Below are 22,811 nucleotides of genomic sequence, written 5' to 3'. Positions count from 1 at the left end.
AATATGTTAAAATTTTTCATTTTTTCCAGATCAATCTTGATGAATATTTCCAAATGGCAAACTTATGAATGATGCTTAGCTACAAAAAAATTTCCAATTGTATGCTTCACCACAGCTTAAGAATGAGCATTTCAATATGTTGAGAGTGTGCAAGAGGCATCAACAAAGCTAAACAGTTTCCTCTATAAATCAGTCATCAGTTACAACTCATGTCAAATCATAGATCATAACACTGTTCTTCATGCCTTGGAGGACCTCCCAATACAAGGATACAGCAAAATATGCAAGCAAAGAACCCAACAAGGGAGGTGAATCCATAGCAGGTAGAGGTAAGTGGCGCTGTTCCATGACCACAAGAGCTGCGCCAGTTCCCAAAAGGCGCCGACACCAGCCTTTCCAAAATCCTCACACATGCCTTTGGCTATTAGTAATGCAACTGGTGGAAACCCAACCACAGCAATTGTTAAGTTACAGATCACCAGTACTGCCTTCCGACAAACACCTGCCTGCATCTGCTTCCTTAGAGGTTGAACTAACAAACACATTGGAACGATCAGCATGGCTCCAATCTGTGCAGTTGAGAAATTGATGACGGACATTAAGCTCAGTCCTGTTGAAGCAGCAGCTATCATCACAGATTTTAGAAGCTCCCATCCACAATGGGTAGAACAAGCACCAAAAATGAGGTAGAAGATCAGCAGGATACAAATGGATAGTGCAGCCCAAACTAACAAGAGCGTTATAGGGGTCGTAAGGGGGAATTGGGAGAGCACATAAGGTAACAAGGACACGATGATTGCCCACAAGTGGATCATGAATACCACTTTGGCAGCCTGAAGCCATTTCCATGATCCAGAGCGGAGTTCCGTGTCACTGGAACCAATACATCCAGGTTCCTGGTTAACTTTTTCTGTTGAAACTCCCAAATTATCATTACCAGAAAAGAGAGCAGCAGAAACTATGGGAAGAGGAGCTAGTAGCAGTGCAAATGGTATCATGTAAACTCCGACAGATACAAACTTATGAGGAGCTGTTAAGAAGTAGAGGAAAAACGACTGATGGAACTTCTCCAGAAGGTTATTTACTGAGCGTATGACTCCTTCAATTAACCTGCATTAACAGTGCCATGCATTTTCAAAGATGTTAGTTAACTGGTTACAAAATTCAACCTGATCTTTAGTCCTTGAGCTGCAATATAAGATGTCATTCTTCTATAATACTCGAGAAAAAATAAAAAAAGAGATGGCATCAAATACAATAACCATTTCAACAAATTGAACAACTACATTGGTCAACTATGAAGTTAACATATCTAACCATCATGAATAAAGAAAGCAACGTCGACAGCAAAAGCCTTAGTTGCAACATATGTGTCACCGATGGGATAAAAGGTTGAATGAAACATGTATAAATGATTTAAAGAGATGCCTTTGTATATGGAAACTAACCTGCCACCTCTAAGAAGAAATGCAGATCGATTATTCTCATTATTGAGAGAAAATCTTGGGGAGAGCTCAAGAGTAATTGCATCTACTTGGTAGTCACGGAAAGCACCATGGGACCCAGTTGGGACACCAAGGGCCTGCAGCAATGAAAAACAACCTAATAAGCTAGATAAAGAAACAAAAAAATCAGAGAGCAAGAGATCTATGATTTATACCTGATAATAAATTGAGCTTGCAAGTGTGGCAGTGCCTTCAACATACTCAGCAGATGTAATATCAAATTTCCATTTGGGGTTCAAGTGTTTAGTCAATTTGCCAAACAGTTGCAGCATCTCACCGACAAACTTGAGCCATGCAGCTTTAAGTAAAGAATGCATGCTTCCAATCTTCACGCGTAGACCTTGCCTGTGAACTGCTAGATAATGGACAATATTGATAAGGTCAAGATTAGGCATCTGGCCATTAGACGCCTCTGCATATATAGTAAGGCTATCTCTTTCCTCCTTTTCCTTCTTCTCGATGACCTTGAATACAAGTGCAGCAGCCATAGTTCCAGCACGTTTGAAAATATTGTATCCTGGCCCTTTAACCTTTAATTGATCCAGAAGATGGAGAATATTTTCTTCAAAACATACACCAGTACCTATCTTCCCTGAATTACTAAGGAACAAAGGATTATGGTAGTCTTTCAGCCATGAATCAACTGCTGTATACTCTCCATATCTGGAATCTGCAGCTAACCAAACAATATCCTTTGCAAGCCATGTAACTCTGCTCAGAAGTGAAAAAATTGAGAATGCAAGCCCTAGCGATAAGGCTTCACTCTGTCCAATATTCTGTGAATTGTACGGAGTTACCAACACAATTGCTTCTTTCCCATCACCACGAGGTGCTCGGATAATACCAACAGAATTGAGACCAAACAATGTGCAGCTAGAATTATATTGCATCTCCATAGTATTAGTGATGGATGAGAAGAAATGAAGAGGGTGGAACTGATTACCATGAGGATGGAATTTGTGATAATACAATTCAGCACCCACATCCACCACATGCTGACCAATCAATTTTGCTATTTCTCTGTAATTTTTGGGAAAGTATAAGAGTAAGAGTACCAAACTAAAGAGAAATTGTAATGAAATTTTGACAATTAAGAGAACTTATTCCAAAATATCAAGTACAAATAATATGCACTTGTATGATGTGCCTCAAAGTTTCTGGCACTATTGTCAATGCACTACTAACATACCCATATTTAAATCTTTAGAAGCCAAATACTTAATGTTGTGTCAGATTACTCCAGTTTCGGGAACCATAAGCAAGATAGTAGCCCTTATTCTGGTGGCATCCTTAAAAATATACTTGTTTATGTTTAAGGTTTCTTGTTAAGAGGAGTGTTTTAAGCACTAAGCACATTGTTTTAGGCTTCAAATTCTTTACCCATCGAGTAATCGTGGTGGATGCTTCCAGAACTCCTACTCCCAACTAAATAATTTTGCCCTTACAGGGTTATCTATACCCGATTCTTTTCAAATGGCTAATTCTTCAGTTAGCAGTTCAACTCAACCTCTGTTTCCACCAGGAGAAATGTTGCATAACTTGTATAAGGTTAAATTTGATAGAACAGATTGCATGCCCCATCTTATACTTCTTAAGAGTTCACCCAGAATTCCTACATATAATGAAAGAAGCTATTAGATTATCTTCAAGTGACACAATAAAACTCTAATGTCTAATGCCAATGCTGTGTCTAACAACTCCTAGAAGGTGCAACAGATAATGAATGAGAACATAATCAAAATCATAGTTTACTTGATCAAATTGTTTACTTTATATTATGAACAAATCTTATTTTACTTGCATTTATGATGTACAAGGTAAGTCTCATTAGATGTCACCCCTTAGACAAGACAAAGAACCTTTTGAAGGCTTGGATCTTTCCCTAATCAACCATTGCTTATGTGAATAACACAACCATCACTTGAAAACATCAACTTCTAGAACACAGCCAATCCCCTAGCCAAATGAGATTCTAGATCATAGCCAATTTCTTAGCCAATCAACATTCATCATCTTGTTCGTGAACATGATGGGTACCAACTCTTCAACAATGAAATTTCTAAACTGTATAATCCCAAGACGTCATGTGTGCATTGAAATAACAAAATTTTAAGCTGGACAAAATGTTAACAGAAACATATTTAATGATTACCATCAGATGCCACAATAATTGTATGCAATGACACATTTCTTTATATTGTTGGTTATTGTAAATCTGTGTCTGTGAATGAGCATGTGCATGACAACTGAAAACAAGTAAATCATTATGGTTCCCTATAAAATCAAATATAATGAAACCAGTGCCACATGTTTTAACATCTCATTCATAACAAGGCATTAAACTTCCATAGGATTCTACTAAGACAAAAAGAATGTAGAAGTGAACAAGAGTAAGTTAAATAGAAACACCATATATAAAAGTAAAATGGACTTACGTTCCTGTAACTTTTGCACTTCCTTGGTCAAGAATTTCCTTTAAGAATCTGTTGGCTTCAACTACATCGTGAGATGAAAACATTGGATTGGCAGAACCTATCACCAGGGCATTTGATTGGTCAAGCACATGTAATCACTGGCTAATCAGTTATAAATTCCTTTTGAGAAAGTATTACGGTCAACAGTTAATTAAGATGAAAATATTTAGTCTATCGTAAATGGGCATGCTCCAAGACTTGATTCCATATCTAGATAGATGGCTCTACATTAGCGAGATGCTAAAGCTTGAATAACGTTATTTCAAAGGAAGTGAAAACTGAAAAGGATCATTATTGAGTTGCTTTTGCTTTCTTCTTCTGCTTGGCTGAGTTATCAGTTGAATTAGACAGTATTTAGTATTTACAGCACAACAATGGCTTTGGTCATAGGTAAAGCTCAAAATTCAAGCGTATGCCAGAGCCAGCTGTACTATTGACGGTTGTGTGCCTCTCCTTGCCTATTTCCATCTTCTCTATCTAAACTTATAGTTACACATATCACACTTCCACTATTTATATTTTAATTTTCAAATTTGCTCATGTATGGTAGTCTATGCGCATAAAATATGCATAGAAACCAAAGAGGGAGATTGGTAAACTCAGTTCCTGTATTATCTAATTAGCTCAAAGTTTTTGATAAAACCTATGTAAGCTGGCCAATCTCAGTTATATTTGATATACCATGTAAGCTCTTTTTATCAGTCCTTGACTAACTACTTCAATTTCAGGTATATTTGTATCATCTATTGTTAATAAGGTGGTGCCTGATAGCAATGGCATTAATTCTTGTACAAGGATGAAAGTGTACATCCACAATCATTAAAATCCCCTTTATTTGAGTTACAATTTTAACTAGTGAACAGTCCTGCGCCAGACCAAATACATGAGCTTAAACTGGCGAATGTTAGGTTTCCCATCATCATATGCACTTCTTAGGCAGCCCCAACATTGACTTCCCTTTTCCAAGAGTTCTCTAGCCAGAGAATTCCCAACAAATTTAGAGGAATGGTATGAAGGTCAAGTCCAGACTTACACTAGTATAAAATTCTCTCAAAAAGCAACCAACTGGAGACAATTTAGCAGGAACATAACCATGAAGAATTTTTATGCGAGAGAAGGTACTGACCTGGCATCAGCGCGTTCTCGGAGACATAAGTGTTCTTAGCCAGTACGGGGAGGAGGAGGAAAGCGATCGACCCCGCGATGCAACACACGACACTAAATTTCGAGGCGATGATTTGGGTCGTTCAGGAACAAGTAAAGAACTCCATCAGCATCACATCTCAACGATCAAACAGTAAGAATGCGAGAGCGAGAGAGAGAGAGAGAAAGACAAAGAGGGGACCTGACGAGAACGCTGTGAGCGACGAGTAACGCACCAAGGCGGACGATGAGCCTGGATCTGGGCCGCCTCCCCGGTTGAGGTTTCCCGTCCCCCGCCTCGGCGGCCATGATCGACGCCGCCCTCGGAGGGAGGATTCCGTCGAGGCCTCCTCGGGAAGCAAACTGAAAGGAGAGGCGCAGCGGAGGAGCGCCGGAGGCGGCAGAGGATCTCTAGGAGGAGTGAGCGGCGCGAGAGAGAGGGGAGTTCGAGGTGGTGGTAGCTCCAATCTCGATGGAGTTTGGGAGACCGAACTCGACCTAAATTGGAAATGGAAATCGCAATTGGGCCCGAGTTAATTGGAATCGAGCTTCTGTAGCTACAAAATTATCCAAGAATTAATTATAAACGAAAACAAAAAAAAGAAAGTCTAATAATTGTTAATTATCTTTTCATTTTCTTGTTCTGCGAACCTTTAATAATCAAGCCTTTACCTATCTATTCAAAGTATTAGAATAGAATATATAGCGATGCACCGAAATAGTTAACCTATCGGAAATTGATGCGATCACAATGCGCTCGAAGTAGTAGGCCTATCGAAAGTTGATGCGACGACAATGAGTCGCATAAGCACATAATGTGATTAAGTCAATAATTCAAAGTATTGTAAGGTTTGTTGTTGTGTAACTCAATAATTCAAAGCGTAAAAAATAAGCAACGCATGTGGTAAAGCAAACAAAGAGTCATGTTGATGTGATCAAACCACCTAAAAAGATGATATTTCCAACCCTAATGTGATTAAGTCACCAAAAGGTAAAACTTAATAACGATGCAATTGAATTGATCATACAGTATCCCAAAATGATGATATGGTCAAATCAACTATAAGATGTTCGACAATGACAATACGATTGAATAAACCATGAAGTATCTATTTTGATGCCAATGCGACTAAATTAGTGATGAAGCATCATGCGATAAGGATGTGACCAAATCGACCATGAAGCATCATGTGATGATAATACAATTGAATTAACTATGAAACATCCTACACACAAAAGACATGATTAAATTATTCACAGTGTCCTATGATTATAAAATAGTCGAGTTCGATAAAAAAATGACTCTTAGTGGTGTAGTGGTTGAAGTGTTCTATTATGATAGTATAATCAAATTAATTATGAAGCGTCTCACAACAAAAGATATGATTGGATCATTCATAAAGTGTAATACAAATGAATCAAATAAGGAAACAAATTAGACATGAAACATAATCTAATGATCATCCAATATGGTCAATAGCCTATTCAACGGTACCTCATGTCTTTGACTCTACTTCACACTTCAAAACGAGGGATATATGATAACAAAGATATATCATGTAGGCAACCATCCACATGTCACTTTTAAATAGTCATCATGTCATGTGTGATCCAATCTTACAAGGCTAATAGCGTAGTGCCAACAAAGACATTTACTCGACCAAACGATCGATTGACTCTGATAAGCGGATACTTCATATTTCTTGAGTTTATCGTACGATTTTTTACTTCATTAATAGTCTAATGATATATCTAATTATTCATATTTCTTGAGTTTATCGTACGATTTTTTACTTTATTAATAGTCTAATGATATATCTAATTATTCTTGGTATTTATCACAATCTCAACCTAGCGATCAGTACTATAAAAAAGCCTCCCAAATGCATTGTTAACCATGAGTACTCTTTGACTATAGATATCCATTTTGATATTCAAGAATTCTTCAAGTATCTTATTGATATATTTATGATATAATTTTTGTAAGATCTCATATTAAATCCCTTGATTTTTAAGGAAGATACTCCCTTTCTCTAAGTTTGTTAAGTTTTTCATTCTTTTATGTGTTAGGATCAAGGGCGGGGTCGGCACTAAGAGGGGGTGAATTAGTGTAGCGGTAAAATCATGTCTTCAAAAAATATTTCGTTTTGATTAAATCCGTTTATGTTGAAAACCGATCTTGAAAATGCTTAACTTTGAAAGTAATAAGAAGGAGGCTTGCAATTAAAGTAAAGTGCACAAAGAAAATATAGATTTTAGAGTGTTTCGGTCATCGTGACCTACATCCACTTCGTCGATTCCTCTTCTGTCGGGACCACCGGCATCTACTATCGATCTTCCTTTAATAAGCGAAGATCAATCTCCTTCTTACACCCCTCTTCTCATTTTCACAAGTTTAGGAGTCAATCTTTATAAGCACTCACTCCTCTCTTACAGAATTCTAACACTTACAGTAGAGGAGGATTCTCATAAGAGATTTCTATAACGTTTTTCTACTTTTAAACTCTATGTGATTATGTCTTTTAACCAGGGATGAGAGGGGTATTTATAGGCTTCAAGTTGATTCAAACTTGGAGCCTAAAAATATCTCATCCCAGGTTTCCCGGGCACGGGCGGTACCACCGCTTGTGTCAGTCTAACACTATCACTACACTGGGTGGTACCACCGCCCAGTCTGGCGATACCACTGCCTGGGATGCTATGCTGGGAGGTACCACCACCTGGCACCCTGCTAGGGGCGATACAACCGCCCAGACTAGTGGTGCCACCACCTGACATAGTCTCAAAGACGGTGCCACGACGATATCACTTCTTGAGACACTGTTTGGGCCTCTCATTGGGCCCAACACAGTCCTTACATGGGCCTAACTAGCCTCTAATTGGGTTGGCCCAAATCCAAATCTAATTACGTGCTAACTATGATTCCTAAGACATTTGCTAAGTTAAATAAGTCCCTATGTCTTGGTTTCTTCCGGCGAGCTTATGACGATCTTCCGACGATCTCTCGGCAATGTTTCGGCGGACTCCCGGCAAGCTCCTGGACTTCACGACGATCTTCTTGGCGAGTTCCGACGAGCTTCTTTGGCAAGCTCCGAGATGTCTTGGTTGGTTCCGCCAGAACTTCCGACAAATGTCGGGACTTCCAACGAACTCTCGAACTCCCAACGAAATCGCGTCCTTAACTCTGGAACTTCATTTTGCTTTATGTCTTACTATCGTAGTTAATCCTGCACATTTAAAACATACTTCGATCTGGACAATTAATACTAAGTATTAATTATGTTGTCCGGTATGTCATTGGTCCCTCGACCCTTTGTCCGATTCTTCGACGCATCGTCCTCTCTTGCGGCCTATTGCCCAATCGGCCAATTGACTCCGCAACTCCGATATCCTTGGCGCAATATCCGCTCTTCTTAGCCCGATGCCTGAATCTATGGCCCGAAGTCTTCTGTCGATACGTCGATCGATCCTCCGGCTTAACGTCCAATTTTCTAACATGTTTTCCTCCGGCATAATATTATTCTTCCTGCTTTAATTGTCTCATCCTGATCGAAGCATCCTGCGTCACTCAAAACGTAGATTAAAATATAAACACTTATCAATTAGTTTCATCATCAAAATTCGAGATTCAACAATTATAATTTTTAAGAAAAATAATTATTCTAAAGAAAAAGGAAGCAAGAAGTGCTATCTTGCAAATCTTAAGAGAAGCTACGTTTGCTAAGTTACACATTTCAAAAAGAGGTAAAATAGTCCATCTTGCACATCTCAAAAGATGTAAAATTTTGCTAACTTTTTTATGTGTAAAACTTAATAGCTTGTATGATGTAACACTTGCTAATTTTTCTAGTTTACAAAATTGTATGATGATAAAACTTGATATTATGTTTTTCATGTAATGATTTGAACTTATATTACAAACACATGGAAGATACACTTCTCCTTTTTATTGACGACAAAAAGGGAGAAGTATGATCATGTTATGCATGATGACGTGTTGCAAATATTCATGATGAAATTTGCAATGACTTGAATTCAGCTTGAATTCAAAGTTCTATCAACATGGCATATTGATAGGGGTAGTTTGTTTAAACTCTAGGAATTAAGGTTAACTCCGTCATCAATTGGTTGTCATCATAAAAAATGGAGAGATTGTTGAATCTCGTATTTTGATGATGAAACCAATTGATAAGTGTTTATGTTTTAATCTGTGTTTTGAGTGATACAGGATACTTCGATTAGGATGAGACAATTAAAGCAGGAAAAATCATGTTAGGCCAGAGGAAAACATATAAGAAGATTGGACGTCGGGCCGGAGGATCGGTCGACGTATCGACAGAAGGCTTTGGGCCATGGATTCGGGCATCGGGTCAAGAATAGCGGATATTGTGCCAAGGATATCGGAGTTGCAGAGTCAACTGGCCGATTGGGCAATAGGCCGTAAGAGAAGACGATGCGCTGAAGAATCGGACAAAGCGTTGAGGGACCAATGACATGCTGAACAACATGATTAATACTTAGTATTAATTGTCTAGATCGAAGTGTGTTTTACAACATGTGCAGGATTAACTACGATAGCAAGGTATGAAGCAAAATGAAGTCCCGAAGTCAAGGATACGATTTCGTTGGGAGTTCGATAGTTCGTCGGAAGTCCGAACGTTCATTGGAAGTTCTGGCAGAATTAGCCGAGAAGTCTCGGAGCTTGCTAGATAAGCTCATCGGAACTCGCCAAGAAGATCGTCGTGAAGTCCAGGAGCTTGCCGAGAGTCCGTTGGAACATTGTCGAGAGATCGTCGGAAGATCGTCGAAAGAAACCAAGACATAGGGACTTGTTTAGCTTAGCAAATGTCTTAGGAATCGTAGTTAGCACGTAATTGGGTTTGGATTTGGGCCAACCCAATTAGGGGCCAGCTAGGCCCATGTAAGGACTGTGTTGAGCCCAATGAGAGACCTAAATAGTGCCCCAAGAAGTCTCACCGTCGTGGCACTATCTTTGAGACTGTGTCAGGTGGTGGTACCGCCCAGCACAGCACCCCAAGCGGTGGTACCGCCCATGCCCGGGAAACCCGGGATGAGATATTTTTAGGCTCCAAGTTTGAATCAACTTGAAGCCTATAAACACCCCTCTCATCCCTAGTTAAAGAATACAAGCACAGAGTATTCAAAAGTGAGAAAACGCTACTGCAATCTCTCTAGAAATTCCCTCCTCCACTCTAAGTTTAGAATTATGTAAGAGGAGTGTGAGTGCTTGTAAGGGTTATCTCCTAAACTCGTGAAAAGGAGAAGAGAGGTGTAAAAGGTGGTTGGTCTTCGCCTATTGAAGGAAGACCGATAGTGGATGCCGATGGCCTCGACGAAAGAGGAATCGACGAAGTGGATCTAGGTCACGACGACCGAACCATTCTAAAATCTGGTTTGTATTTCTTTGAGTAATTTATTTTAACTACAAACCTTCTTACTTGCTCTTTACATCCACTACTCTCTTATGTACGCTTTCAAAGTATTACCTTTACGAAATTGTTTTACGTCGAAAACAGTTTTAATCGAAACGAAGTTCCCCCCCCCCCCCCCCCCTCTCTTAGTGCCGACCCCGATCCTAACATAATGTAGGTGGAGTTTAACTCAAAGATATATATTGATGGATATAGATAATTTTGAGTATGATTAAAATATGTTTTTTTTTATGTAATCTTAAAGTTATTTATTTTTTTGATATAATTAATGAAGAAAAAAGATTCCTACCTTCAAAGTTCATCACAGGCTTAATAATAAAAAAAAACACTACAACACAATGCATGGAGTTTTTATTATCTAATGAACCTTTGCAACACTTGGATTGTGGCATATGAAACAGAACTAATAATGGGGTTTTACCCACCCAATGCGACCACATCACATGCAAAGAGCATGCTCTCTATTTTTCTATTCGTAAGATGCTCGTCTGTCTACAACTCCTCGATAATATTATTATTCTTTAGGTGGGCAGCATCAAATCATCACACTGGCATGGCTGCGTAGTAGAATACGGTGGTAACTGAGCTCCTGCCTTTAAAGAAATAGTGCTAATTCCATCAACGTGTCAGATGATGATGGAGGCTAAGCGTGCTTTGGATGCTGCCTTATCGCATATGATCCCTCACGTCGGTAGTGGCAGAGTTAGGAGGCCTTAATTAGCTTTCCCATCTTGGTGGATTAAGAAATCATTATTTGTCCTTTTTTTATTTGTAAATATAAAGGAATATATATATATATATAATATAATATAATTGAGACGTTTTATTATTTCTAGAATTAGAAGATGTGGAGTTATTTATTATTATTTTAGAATTTACTACAGAAAAAAGCTTCAAAGTGTATATTAATATATTTTATTTAGAATTATTAAATTCCAGAATAGTCCGCAGATAACGCCAAAACACAAAGCAAACCGACAAAGCACGAAAGAATACTTTCCCAAACCATTAAGAAAAGAAAAGGAGGAAGAAGACAAAATAATAATACTGCCACCGGAAACGTCACCACTTGGCTTCTCACAGAGAGAGCCACATCCTGGAGCCGTTAGTTTCTCCAATCATGAAACAGGTATAGATGTAGGCTAAGTTATGTGAGTAACGAAAGAATTGTTGTCCCAAACGAAAGAAAGATCCACCTCGAACTCCTCCTTCCCTCCGTCGTTCTCTCTCAAACTCCCAACGCCGCCGCCGCCGCCACCACTTATCTCCTCTCGTTGCTTTCGTTCGATTGCGTCCTTCACCGTCATCGTCGTTGCCGTCTGGTTCTCTCGCGCAAGTAGCGGAAGGATTACGGCGAAGAGGAGAGAGCGATGAGGGAAGAAGTAGAGGTAGATGAAGAGCCCAAATGCTTCGCTCGCTGGGATTGGGAGGAGCAGCTCCCGTCGCCCCACGAGCTCATGCCCCTCTCCCAAGCTCTCATCACCCCTGATCTCGCCCTCGCCTTCGGAATCCCCTCTTCCTCCTCCGCTCCCACCACCGGCGCCGACCCGGCGCCGGATGATCTCCTCCGCGGCCCCCACTCCTCCGACCTCAACGGAGGCCGTGGGGAGGAGGAGCCGGCGAGGACGTTGAAGCGGCCGCGGCTGGTTTGGACGCCGCAGCTCCACAAGCGGTTCGTGGACGCCGTCGCCCACCTCGGCATCAATAACGCCGTCCCCAAGACCATCATGCAGCTCATGGGCGTCGACGGCCTCACCCGCGAGAACGTCGCCAGCCACCTCCAGAAGTACCGCCTCTACCTCAAGCGCATGCAGATGCAGGGTCTCAACCCCTCCTCCCCCTCCTCGGCCCCACAACCTTTCCTGGGACGGATGCCGGTGGCCGCGCTGCAGCACCACCAGCAGAACACGGCGCCCGTGCAGCTGCAGCAGCAGCATCAGTACTACCATCAGACGCATTTGGGACATTTTCCGGGCAGTGGCCCGGGGTTCTTGACTCGAAACATGCAGCCGCCTCCGGTGACGCATCGGACGATGGGACTGGTGCCCGGAATGGGGTCGGCGCCAGTGCCACCGCATTCAACCGCCGCCGCTTATTTGAATACTTCGGAGTGGAGCGGGAGGGGAGAAAGTGGTGCAAGGAGGAAGGAGCTAACGCTCTTCCCTACAGGAGAGGACTGATCCTGGTATTCTCCTTCCCCATGGTTACTCTATTCACCATGTCCAGTCTAATGTCTCAGGGGAAAGTACGTGCATCTTCCCTGTTCTTTGATTTAGCAGACAGCTATCTTCTTGTTGTTCTTGTTGTTGTCACTTCTGATCACTAGTGTTAGAGTCAGTGGAGGAAGGGAGAAGAATGGCATCACATCTGGTAATTTGCATTTGTTTCTCTGACTGTTTCATTTTGGTTGCCAAGTTTTGTTGCTCATGGCATTGTTTGTGATGAATCATGCATGAACACTATTACAACTCTGAGCATAGCTCTCTGCTCTTACAACTCTGCTTTCTGCAGCAAGGTGCACACTGCACAATGACTAGTAACTCATTTTTGCTGCTATTGGCATGGCTCTGTAGATGACTTCTATCTATTTACCTTTATATTTCACAAGGCTGGTGTCCTGTCATAATGTTTTTTTTTGTGCAAATTGCATGACCTAGAAATTTTGTTATATTCAGGTAATGGTGATATTTTGCTCCAAAATTAGTAGTTTGATTAGAGGATGCTGGAGAAGATATCATGCTAACACTGATCCTGTTGCACATGAATAAATTCTAACTCCAAAGTCAATATGATCAGTTGACCATTGTTTGGGTTGCTTCTGATTATTATTTTTGAAAAATGAGCAACCATAAAATAAGATCTGTTCATACATATATATACTTTGGTGCAACTATGATGTTCAGCACTTTGTTGTATTGTTGGATTTATGCTCAGCTTATTTCTTATGGTTTTACCCATGCCCTTGTAACCTCACAAGCATCAACCCAATATCATATTTCCATTCTTCCTTCCTAAAGCATGATTTCTTTCCTGAATATTCTGCTTCATGTTTCCCATCTATTCTGATGACATCAGATGTGATATCAGAACATATCCCTAGACAAACATCTAGCTTCTGGTTATTTTGATGTGGTTGAACACAATGCTATTGGTGCCTCAACATCAACCTCAGAACATGGCATTAAGTTGGGAAGCCTATGATTTCAGCATCAACAATTTGTTCATATCATCTACAGAATTTTTAGCTTTCAGCATTCCATGTTTGTAGTCACCAAAATTTGCCTGCTTACCTGCTAAGTTAGAAAATCTTGCTTGTCTAGTTTCCAAGGAAATGAAAGAAAAAGGAGGGTTAACCTACCATGGGTAAAATCAGAAGAGAGAGAGACAATTAGGAATTGTGGTGATTGGTTGAATTCAAAGAGTACAAGGATTAACCTTTGTCAAGTACATAGCTATAACTATTCTTACAGATGACTCTTAAGGGACTGCTTCTTACTTCAGTGGACCAGTTAGGTGCAAAATATGATTGCTTGGTAAGTTCATTTGGTGCTGAGCTTGTTGGATTTTGAATCATCTGCTTTTGCAGTCCATGAAAGGCTTGTTTGGCTGGGAAAAAAACATCAACTTTGTGAAATGACCACATACATGTAAATGATAAGCAACAAAAACATAAGAAAGACCACATTCCTTTTTCTTCTGATGCTCCAGTTGGTCCACAAATTTCCTTTTTACTTTTTTCTAGCAAATGATCCATTTTGCAGTACTCATTCATCACTAATGTTTTCATTGTTGATCTTAAACCAAAAGCATGAAAGATAGGGTATGTTCTCACTACAACAGTTGTGTGACAATTAGGAATTGGTAGGATGATGACTACTACCTCTTCCACATTCTGTCTGGTGTTGTTAATGGGCCTCCCACATGATGTCTGCTTATGAACTGTTGGTGTTCTTATAAAGAGAAGGCCCATTTGACATGGTTTATCTCCCTATACTAGAGAGAGAGAGAGAGAGAGAGAGAGAGAGAGTTTTACATGCTTAAAGAAAGGAAAAGAGGTGGAAGATGCGGCTGTGAAGAGCAAGGGGGAAAGGTGGTGCGCCTGTCAAGGAATTAGATGCTCGACTTGTGGTGGAATCAGATGCCAACTTCCCTAAGACACATCTCAAAACAAGAGACTTGTGTCCAACATGCTAAGGATAATATATCTGTGGGAAAGACCATGATGATAGACTCCAGAAAACCTCAGAATACTGACTGTCCCTGCGGAGGCCAAGTCATGGCTGCTTCCCTTCTTTTAGTCCCTGCAATACTTGGTGTAGTCACAGTTCTGTGCATGAGCTCGAGAAAGCTGCAGCGGACTCCAAACAGTGCATGCTGGGGACAGGCCTACCATACCTTACCCTGCATCGACCAATTCTTTATTCCTCCTCCTCCTCCTCCTTCTTCGATTCGCCAAAAATAGCGCTGACAAAGTGCCGGAAAAGCCTCTCCACCATATGCCCGCCGGTTTCCCATCACCCCCTGTCTCCGCTAGAAGTGGGAGAGGGGAGCATAGAAGACGAGGAGGAAGAGCCGAAAGCAACAGTGATGGTGGCTGCACTGTTCCTTTCACATTCCTCCTCCGAGCCACCCAAGCTTTGCTTCTCCCTGTCAGCGTACGGCACTTGACTCCGTCTTCGGTGCATCGTTGACCCACCTTTCGAAAACATTACTCCTTTCAGAAGGATTTATTTCTGTTTAATTAGATTGATCATCAGACAATACCTGATTAATTTTATTTTTTTTATTGATTGATTTTGATTTTGATTTCAATTTTGACTGATGGATTTTGGAATCAAATAAAACGATCACAATTATTTCTCTCTCTATCTACTTATCTACCTATCTATCTATCTATCTATCTATAGAGAAAGAAGAAGGAAAAGAGCATTCACACTTCAATTAATGTGGGCAGTTGATGCCTCGATCGGTATCACATCTAACCCCTCCCAACCCTCCCTCCCGTGATCTTTGTACCCTTCTATCCCTTTGTCAGCTCTCTCTCTCTCTCTCTCTCTCTCTCTCTCTTTACATCAAAATCACATCATATATATATATATATATATATATATATATAATATTCTCATCATCAAATTGCTTTTCTTCTCCGTCATACCAAACTCTCTATTAGAGTCCTAACTAACCGTTTGGTGTCATGTGGCACACACCTTCTCGACATCGGTTGGCTCACTAAGATTTAGATTGGGAAACCTAAGTTGTAATTTTCTCATTTATGACATCGATGGAAATGTTGAAATGCCTTCTTAGAATCATTAGAAAAGATAAAAAATAAAATTGATATCATTTTTTTTATAAATATATCAAAGACAGATAAAGAATCAGTTAGATATATCACATCAATTAAATATTTAAATATATATAATTTTAGAAAATAGATATTAAACTCTTTACATGTTTTTGTTGTTTAAAACGAACAAACACAAAGCGATTTTATGAGACAAACCCCTTAGCATAATCTATTATAGAAATATGAAGAAGTGTTTTTCCCTTTAATATCTTTTTATATTTAGGGACCGTCGATTTATCGGTTCTATAAAGAAAGCCTAATATGCAAAAATTATCTAAAACTCTTTCCTTCCTATTATCACATTTATATCAATTATGTCTGACTTATCTATCTTCATTTCCATAAATATATATTTTTTTCCTTGAACACAATAAATAAAATAAATCACATAACACTCCTTTGTTGGAGCATAGTCTTCTAACGTGGGACGGTGGGAGTGCACTCAACTAATATATTTCTTTGTGCCAAAAAGAAAGAACCTTAACAACAGCACAAGAAGCCAAAAAGAAGGTACAAATGGCTACACCTTTTCCTCTCCTCTCCTCTCCTCTTCGTCTTCTTCCTCCCATCACACCCACACTGACACCTTTCTTGTGTTGCACAACAGATGGGCTGTCCTCCGTGGCCAAACATACCACCACCATGTGGAGCTGCACTTTGTCCTCATCCCCTTCGCTTCCACCCCCCCTCTCCATCTGTCAACTTCAGCTTCCCTCTTCTTCTTGTCTGTTTCTGTGAGTGCCCCTAATGCTCCATCCGAGTCACTGTTCATGAAGTAGAAGGGCATCATCCAACAAATCGATCGTCAAACTTTGAGGTTTTATAATAAGAGGGTGGTCGAATCTGAATTATATTTAGAATGATACATATTATATCACTTGATTATGCGAAAATATCGATCATATTAAATTGCAATATAATAAATCTTATAGCCGAGACTGAATATGATCTGATCATTCAGATCCCGAGTTGAAGAAGGAGAGAAAAGTGGAAAGTGTATGTGACTCGCTGGATGGCAAATGTTGGGGAGCTCAGAAATCTTTCTTCCTCACACGATCATGGTTCTTCTGCTTGCATGGATACTACTGCACTCTTTCACCTCACTGTGGGGAAGTCAAACGAGATGATGATGCAAAAGGGCGGAAAAGACGAACGCGTTTCCACTTTACATTCTTCGAGGTCACGTTCGAATTTGTGTTTTGCTTTTTTTCGTTGACTTTTTTTTTCTGCCCTCCACCGGTTGGCTCTCGTACGGTTGACTTTTGATGCTGGTGATCTGAGTTGACCCCGACAAAATCTATGCCAAGATCCTCTCCCGGGTCCAAAATCTTCCATCTTTTGCTTGTGCAGTGAGATCGCTCGATGGGAAATGAACATAAACCACACAAAGAAGAGAACTCTCTCTACTCTTTGCTTTCTCTTTCTCACACTTTTCTTCTGGGGATACACAAGAAAACAAGGATTTGGGTGCATGTCGTATGCGTCCAAAGATCAATGCACTTGCCATCACTTGTCCCTCTTCTAGTTTACATGCACATTTCTCCCTTCTACAGCATGATCCATTGACATCATTCGTGGTAAGCAAACTGTTATCATCTTCTAATGTAGAATATATACGAATCTAGGTCGGTTGGTATGCACCATAGAAGTCATTGTGGACTCCAACAGCCCTTCGATTAATTACTTCACCATTGTTGACCAGCTTGTAAGACCACAATCATCTCCACCAAAGGCGAAGCACTCCAAACTTTACATCACTGTGTTTACTTCGACTGGTGTTTTCCTTTTGACGACGTGATCCAACCATGGGTCGAAGAAGAGCGCACTTTTCCTTCCTGCTCTCTCTCTCTCTAGATATCTCTATCTTCGTGTGAAGACAAATGCAACGGGTGGTGAGGGAGAGGCACTCTGGTTGGGCACGTCAACACAGAGCCATTAAAGAAGGGAGAGAAGAAGACGATAAGGTGGGAGAGGGGGGGTTGCGTTCTTTTTGTCGTGGCAAACTCTTTGTCTCTTTCTCCTCGCTTTCTCTCTCTTCATTTATTATTGTGTTGTTCTCGCATTTGTCTTTGCGTAATTAATGGCATAAGATTGCCGACAGAGGTATTAAATTGTATGTTTAACTGTTAGATTCAAGTAGACATGCATATCACTAATTCAACTCGGCCAACTTTACATTGTCGTGTTGATGTTAGCAAAAGACAAAAGAAGGGTCAATATTACTTGCATCTATCTTTACTATTTTATTTATTGATATCGTATGTATCTACTTTTATAAATCGTATATCTATAATTACTTTTTTTTTCTTCTTCCAAAGTCTCCCATTAGTATAGACCACAAGAATTATACTACTCGAGGAAAGATACAACGAACATATCATTTTCACCTCATGATTAATTTAGTTAGTCGACCTTAGGTGCTACGAACATCATACTATATCTCTATTTGAAATGCATCACATACTCTCTTGTCACCAATGATTCGAAATATTCTCTAACATAATTTTTCATTAGCTTTGACGAACTAGTCCAGTTAATTTATCAAAATCGTAAAAGCGGTATTCATCGAGAATACCTCATACTTAGTGTTGAATCGTGATATAAAATGAGATAGACTTAAACAAATCTCTATTAGATCCAAATCATCTCCGACAAAAATAAAACTTATGATACAAATATATATCTTTTTTTATTTTTGTATGTCAAATATGTTTAGATGACAAGCTTTGGATTTGACATCTAATTAGATTGCATCTTATTGAAAGATAAAAGGAATCTATTACATGTCCACTGAATTAAGGATATAATTAGATAGAGAAGAAACTAAAATAAGATATTCTTATGGTGAAAAAAACTATTTGTAAGACTATTAGATCAAATCAGTGAAAGAAGGGGATGTCAATATCATTTCATTTTGATATAAAATAATGAATTGGTCCATCCCGATGAGTTAGTCTTCGTTAGGTGATTGCTAATTCATTCTACCAAGAATCTCGCGAACCACATGATCTCGATATGTGAGTTTGATTTAGTCAAGAGGGGACGTTTGGGCACAAATTGAGATTGAAATTAAATACCCATTTGTTTTAAGAATACACATTGATAAGTAATTATTATATATACACACACATAGTAATGATATTGTTATGTTTACTACACCATTTCATCACATCAGTATCCATATCATCATTTGATTTGATATGACTTAATCCCCTCGCTATACATAAGACATTGTCTCAAGGTATGACTCTCTCTCTCTCTCTCTCTCTCTCTATTTACAATTATCAACATGTATCCAAATTATTGGCCCACTAATAATTAATTCTATTCAAAGATGCAATATGGTGGTCGATAAAGTATATTATTATTAGGTTTAATTGCATTTATAACCACCAAATTTGTGTTAGGTATATATATGGGGACATGATGCCCGCGTTGGACATAGGATGACATGCCGTTCTGACGTGGCGAACTTGTCGTACCACGTGGATACGTGGGTCGCATAGCATCCCAGTTCATTTTTATTTTCCTCTGCCGCCCCACTTTGTCGTCTCCTGCGGCCGCGGTTCCCCCTTGCCGTTTCTCGCGACTTCCTCTCTCACGCTGTGTCTCTCCCTCACGGTTCCCTCTGTCTCTTTCTCCCTGTCCTCGGGTGCCCTCCTCTCGGGCTTCTTCTCCAGAACTTCTCTTCTCCCTTGTCCCTCCTCTTTCCATCGCCCTTCCTCTCCTTGGAGCAGTATCTTCTCGCTCGCGATCTCGAAAGGCGGCTCTTTTCGGCGGGATCGGGGGGGGGTGGCGCGGTGGAAGGAGAGCTCGTGGGGCACGGAAGCTGCGGGTTTGGTGGTGAGTCGTCGAGGGTTGGATCTCTCGAGCTCGGTTCACGGGGAAAAGAGGGAGCTTTCTACGCTTCGGGTGGCTCTTTCACTCCGGTTCCTTCTCCTCCTTGTTCTCGCCATTCTGCGTCCGGGTGCGGTTTCGCGATGGCGGGAAGCAACGAGGTGAACGCCAACGAGTCCAAGGTACGGACCTCCTTTCGCCTTCCCTGCTTCGAATTTGGTCTTGAAATCATCTTCTTTCTCCAGATTTTGGGGTTTTATCTTGATTTCAGTGTTGTTAAAGGTGGCAGCTTTGAGTGATTGGAATCGTTTCTTCTTTTGCGTTAGGCTCTCTTCCCCCTTTGTTCCCTTCTCTCTCTTCCTCCTCTCTGCGGTGGGTGTTTCTTTTGAGTTCTTGAATTCCAAAAGCGAAGTAATTTCGTGAATCATCGATGGCCACTAAAGGAATTGGGAAAAGTTGGAATCTTTCGTCATCATCCAAAGAGGAAAATAGCGAAAGCAAACAAAAACCACGTTGATTCTCGCTTGTTGTCTTCATCTTTGTCTTTGATGCTAATCAAACGAAACAAGAGACGCATTCATGGAAGCTCTCGAGAAATCCCACCTGGCTATCATCGCAAAAAAGATCCAATCTTGCTTCCATTTCGCGACCGACTCCTCCTGTAATCGAAGAAAAAGCCCTCATTCTCTTTCTTGATTTGAGCTTTTGGTGTTGTGATGCCTCACAGATGGTGGTTCCCCTGCACACCTGGGTCCTCATCTCCAACTTCAAGCTGGCCTACAACATGCTGCGCCGCCCTGACGGCACCTTCGACCGCCACCTCGCCGAATTCCTCGACCGCAAGGTCCCCGCCAATGCCTCTCCCGTCAATGGCGTCGTCTCCTTCGACGTCGTCATCGACCGCACCAACAACCTCCTCGCCCGCATCTACCGCCCCGCCCCTCCCAACCCCACCACGCCCCTTGCCGACCTCCACCGGCCTCCCTCCCCCGATCCCTTCCCCGTGATAATCTTCTTCCACGGCGGCAGCTTCGCCCACTCCTCGTCCAACACTGCCATCTACGACTCCCTCTGCCGCCGCTTCGTCTCCCTATGCGGTGCCGTCGTCATCTCCGTCGACTACCGTCGATCACCGGAATACCGGTATCCCTGTGCCTACGACGACGGATGGGCCGCCCTCAAGTGGGCTTCCACCGAGCCATGGCTCCACAGCGGCAAGGATGCTAAACTTCGGGTGTTCCTCTGTGGTGACAGCTCCGGGGGGAACATCGCACACCATGTGGCAGTCAAGGCTGCAGAATCCGGGATCGAGGTGTCCGGGAACATCCTCCTCAACCCCATGTTCGGTGGTAATCACCGGACTGAGTCAGAGAAGAGATTGGATGGGAAGTACTTCGTCACGATTCAAGACAGGGATTGGTACTGGAAGGCTTATCTCCCCGAGGGAGCCGACAGAGACCACCCCGCTTGCAACCCCTTTGGCCCCAACGGCATGAAGCTCGAAGAGCTTCCTTTCACCAGGAGCCTCGTTATAGTGGCAGGTCTGGATCTTGTTCAGGACTGGCAATTGGCCTACACCGAGGGGTTGAAGAAGGCCGGCAAAGAGGTCAAGCTTGTCTACCGTGAACAGGCCACGATCGGGTTCTACTTGTTGCCGAACACCGACCATTTCTATGAAGTAATGGAGGAGATCAGGAACTTCGTTACTTGTAACTTAAAGCAACCTGCAAATATATGAAGCTCTACACTCTCACAGAAGCTACACATTTTTCTCAGATCTAGTTTAGTTCGATGGCATGTCAATGATTTGTTGCAGCTCGGGTAGCGTCTTGCTCGCTCGCTAGAACTCGAAGAATGATTCCGCGGCAAGAGCGGTATAGCTTGGCCTCCACTGAAACCTCTCAAAGCTGTTCATGAACATTGAATCAAAGGTGACTTTTCTTCGTCTTTCTACTGATAGAGTCTTTTGTTATTGCCTGATCCAGCTCCTCCTCATATTTGATGAGGTTGGAAGCTGGTGCTAACTCTATAGGTGACGCAGTCTATGGAAGAAGAACAACTGAATTGCCTTTCTTCCTTCTACTGGTGTGTGTGTGTGTGTGTGTTCAGTGGTATCCGTTGGACACCATATTGTACAGTGATTCAAGTTCAGGAAGAAGATGATGGAACACCTTCTTGTTGTGTATGGGGATGCATCGACAGGACTAGTTTCTTTCCTGGTCAACGTTGCGTGCCATGAATATTATGTTGGGTATAAGGATGGCCTGTGATTTCTTTCTTGACATTATTTTTATCTTTGGTGTCCTGATACAGTTGATTATTAATCTTATTGTGTGCACATAGTGAATGGATTCCATTATTATGAAGTGTACAGATACAAGGAACATTTCCCCATCACTGATACCTTCTCAGGTATCCATGGGAGACACAAGAAACGAGATGAAGCATGAGAATACATTGCATCACCCTATATATTATATCTACTCTCACTTCTCTTTGTTTGACTAGATTTGATAATTACACTTGAATTCTCTGAACTAAACTTATTTATATGAACTCTTTATTAGCTTAAGTATTGAAGAAATTTTATCAGAGATGCTTATGATGTATAGTTTTGCATGATCTTTGGGCTCGGGAGAGAGTTTCCTATCAAGGGGACGAGAGACATGAAGGAGCATAAGGGTTTCAGTCATGATAACATTCGTATTGACTTTATAAAGTCAAATCGATGATCGATTTATTGACTTTCTACATTGTAATCGACTTTCTATTCTTCTTTTCTTGCCCTTAGTGATGCAACCATTGTCGGCATAGATCGATAGTTTAGGTTGGTAGACCTCAAATGTCTTCATGTATTTTCTACATATTACACTTTCGCATGGGCGATTCAAATTAACATATCTCGATTCTCACATGTGTCTCTCATATTCAACGCTTGCTAAATGGGTAGAATAATTCGACACACCTGACATCCTAGTGCGTCTCTTGGATTCGATACTTTCTACATAAGCAATTCAAGTTAACAGATCTTCAACACCCTCGAGCATCTCTC

General features: G+C 41.0%; 3 protein-coding genes across 3 annotated transcripts; 2 read left to right on the top strand and 1 right to left on the bottom strand.

Moving 5' to 3' along the window:
- Positions 1-159: 159 nt before the first annotated feature.
- LOC104000615 (uncharacterized) lies at positions 160-5,649 on the bottom strand. The gene is made up of 6 exons (XM_009422698.3): positions 5,325-5,649; positions 5,106-5,197; positions 3,941-4,037; positions 1,661-2,525; positions 1,449-1,582; positions 160-1,110 (listed from the first exon to the last, which is right to left on the bottom strand). The coding sequence occupies exons 1-6, from the start codon at positions 5,429-5,431 to the stop codon at positions 240-242; spliced, it is 2,166 nt and encodes a 721-aa protein (XP_009420973.2). The 5' UTR covers positions 5,432-5,649; the 3' UTR covers positions 160-239.
- A 6,135-nt stretch (positions 5,650-11,784) lies between these two features.
- LOC104000616 (transcription factor MYBC1) lies at positions 11,785-12,963 on the top strand. Its single transcript, XM_009422699.3, has one exon. The coding sequence runs from the start codon at positions 11,946-11,948 to the stop codon at positions 12,753-12,755; it is 810 nt and encodes a 269-aa protein (XP_009420974.2). The 5' UTR covers positions 11,785-11,945; the 3' UTR covers positions 12,756-12,963.
- Positions 12,964-19,465: 6,502 nt separating this feature from the next.
- Positions 19,466-22,097, top strand: LOC135651877 (gibberellin receptor GID1C-like). Its single transcript, XM_065172443.1, has 2 exons — positions 19,466-19,941; positions 20,487-22,097. The coding sequence occupies exons 1-2, from the start codon at positions 19,903-19,905 to the stop codon at positions 21,495-21,497; spliced, it is 1,050 nt and encodes a 349-aa protein (XP_065028515.1). The 5' UTR covers positions 19,466-19,902; the 3' UTR covers positions 21,498-22,097.
- The last annotated feature ends 714 nt before the right edge of the window (positions 22,098-22,811 follow it).

The sequence above is a fragment of the Musa acuminata genome, chromosome BXJ3-10 (assembly GCF_036884655.1).
Source record: "Musa acuminata AAA Group cultivar baxijiao chromosome BXJ3-10, Cavendish_Baxijiao_AAA, whole genome shotgun sequence".
Lineage (NCBI taxonomy): Eukaryota > Viridiplantae > Streptophyta > Magnoliopsida > Zingiberales > Musaceae > Musa > Musa acuminata.
The sequence above is the reverse complement of the archived record's forward strand: the minus strand, read 5'-3'. Positions and strand labels throughout refer to the sequence as shown.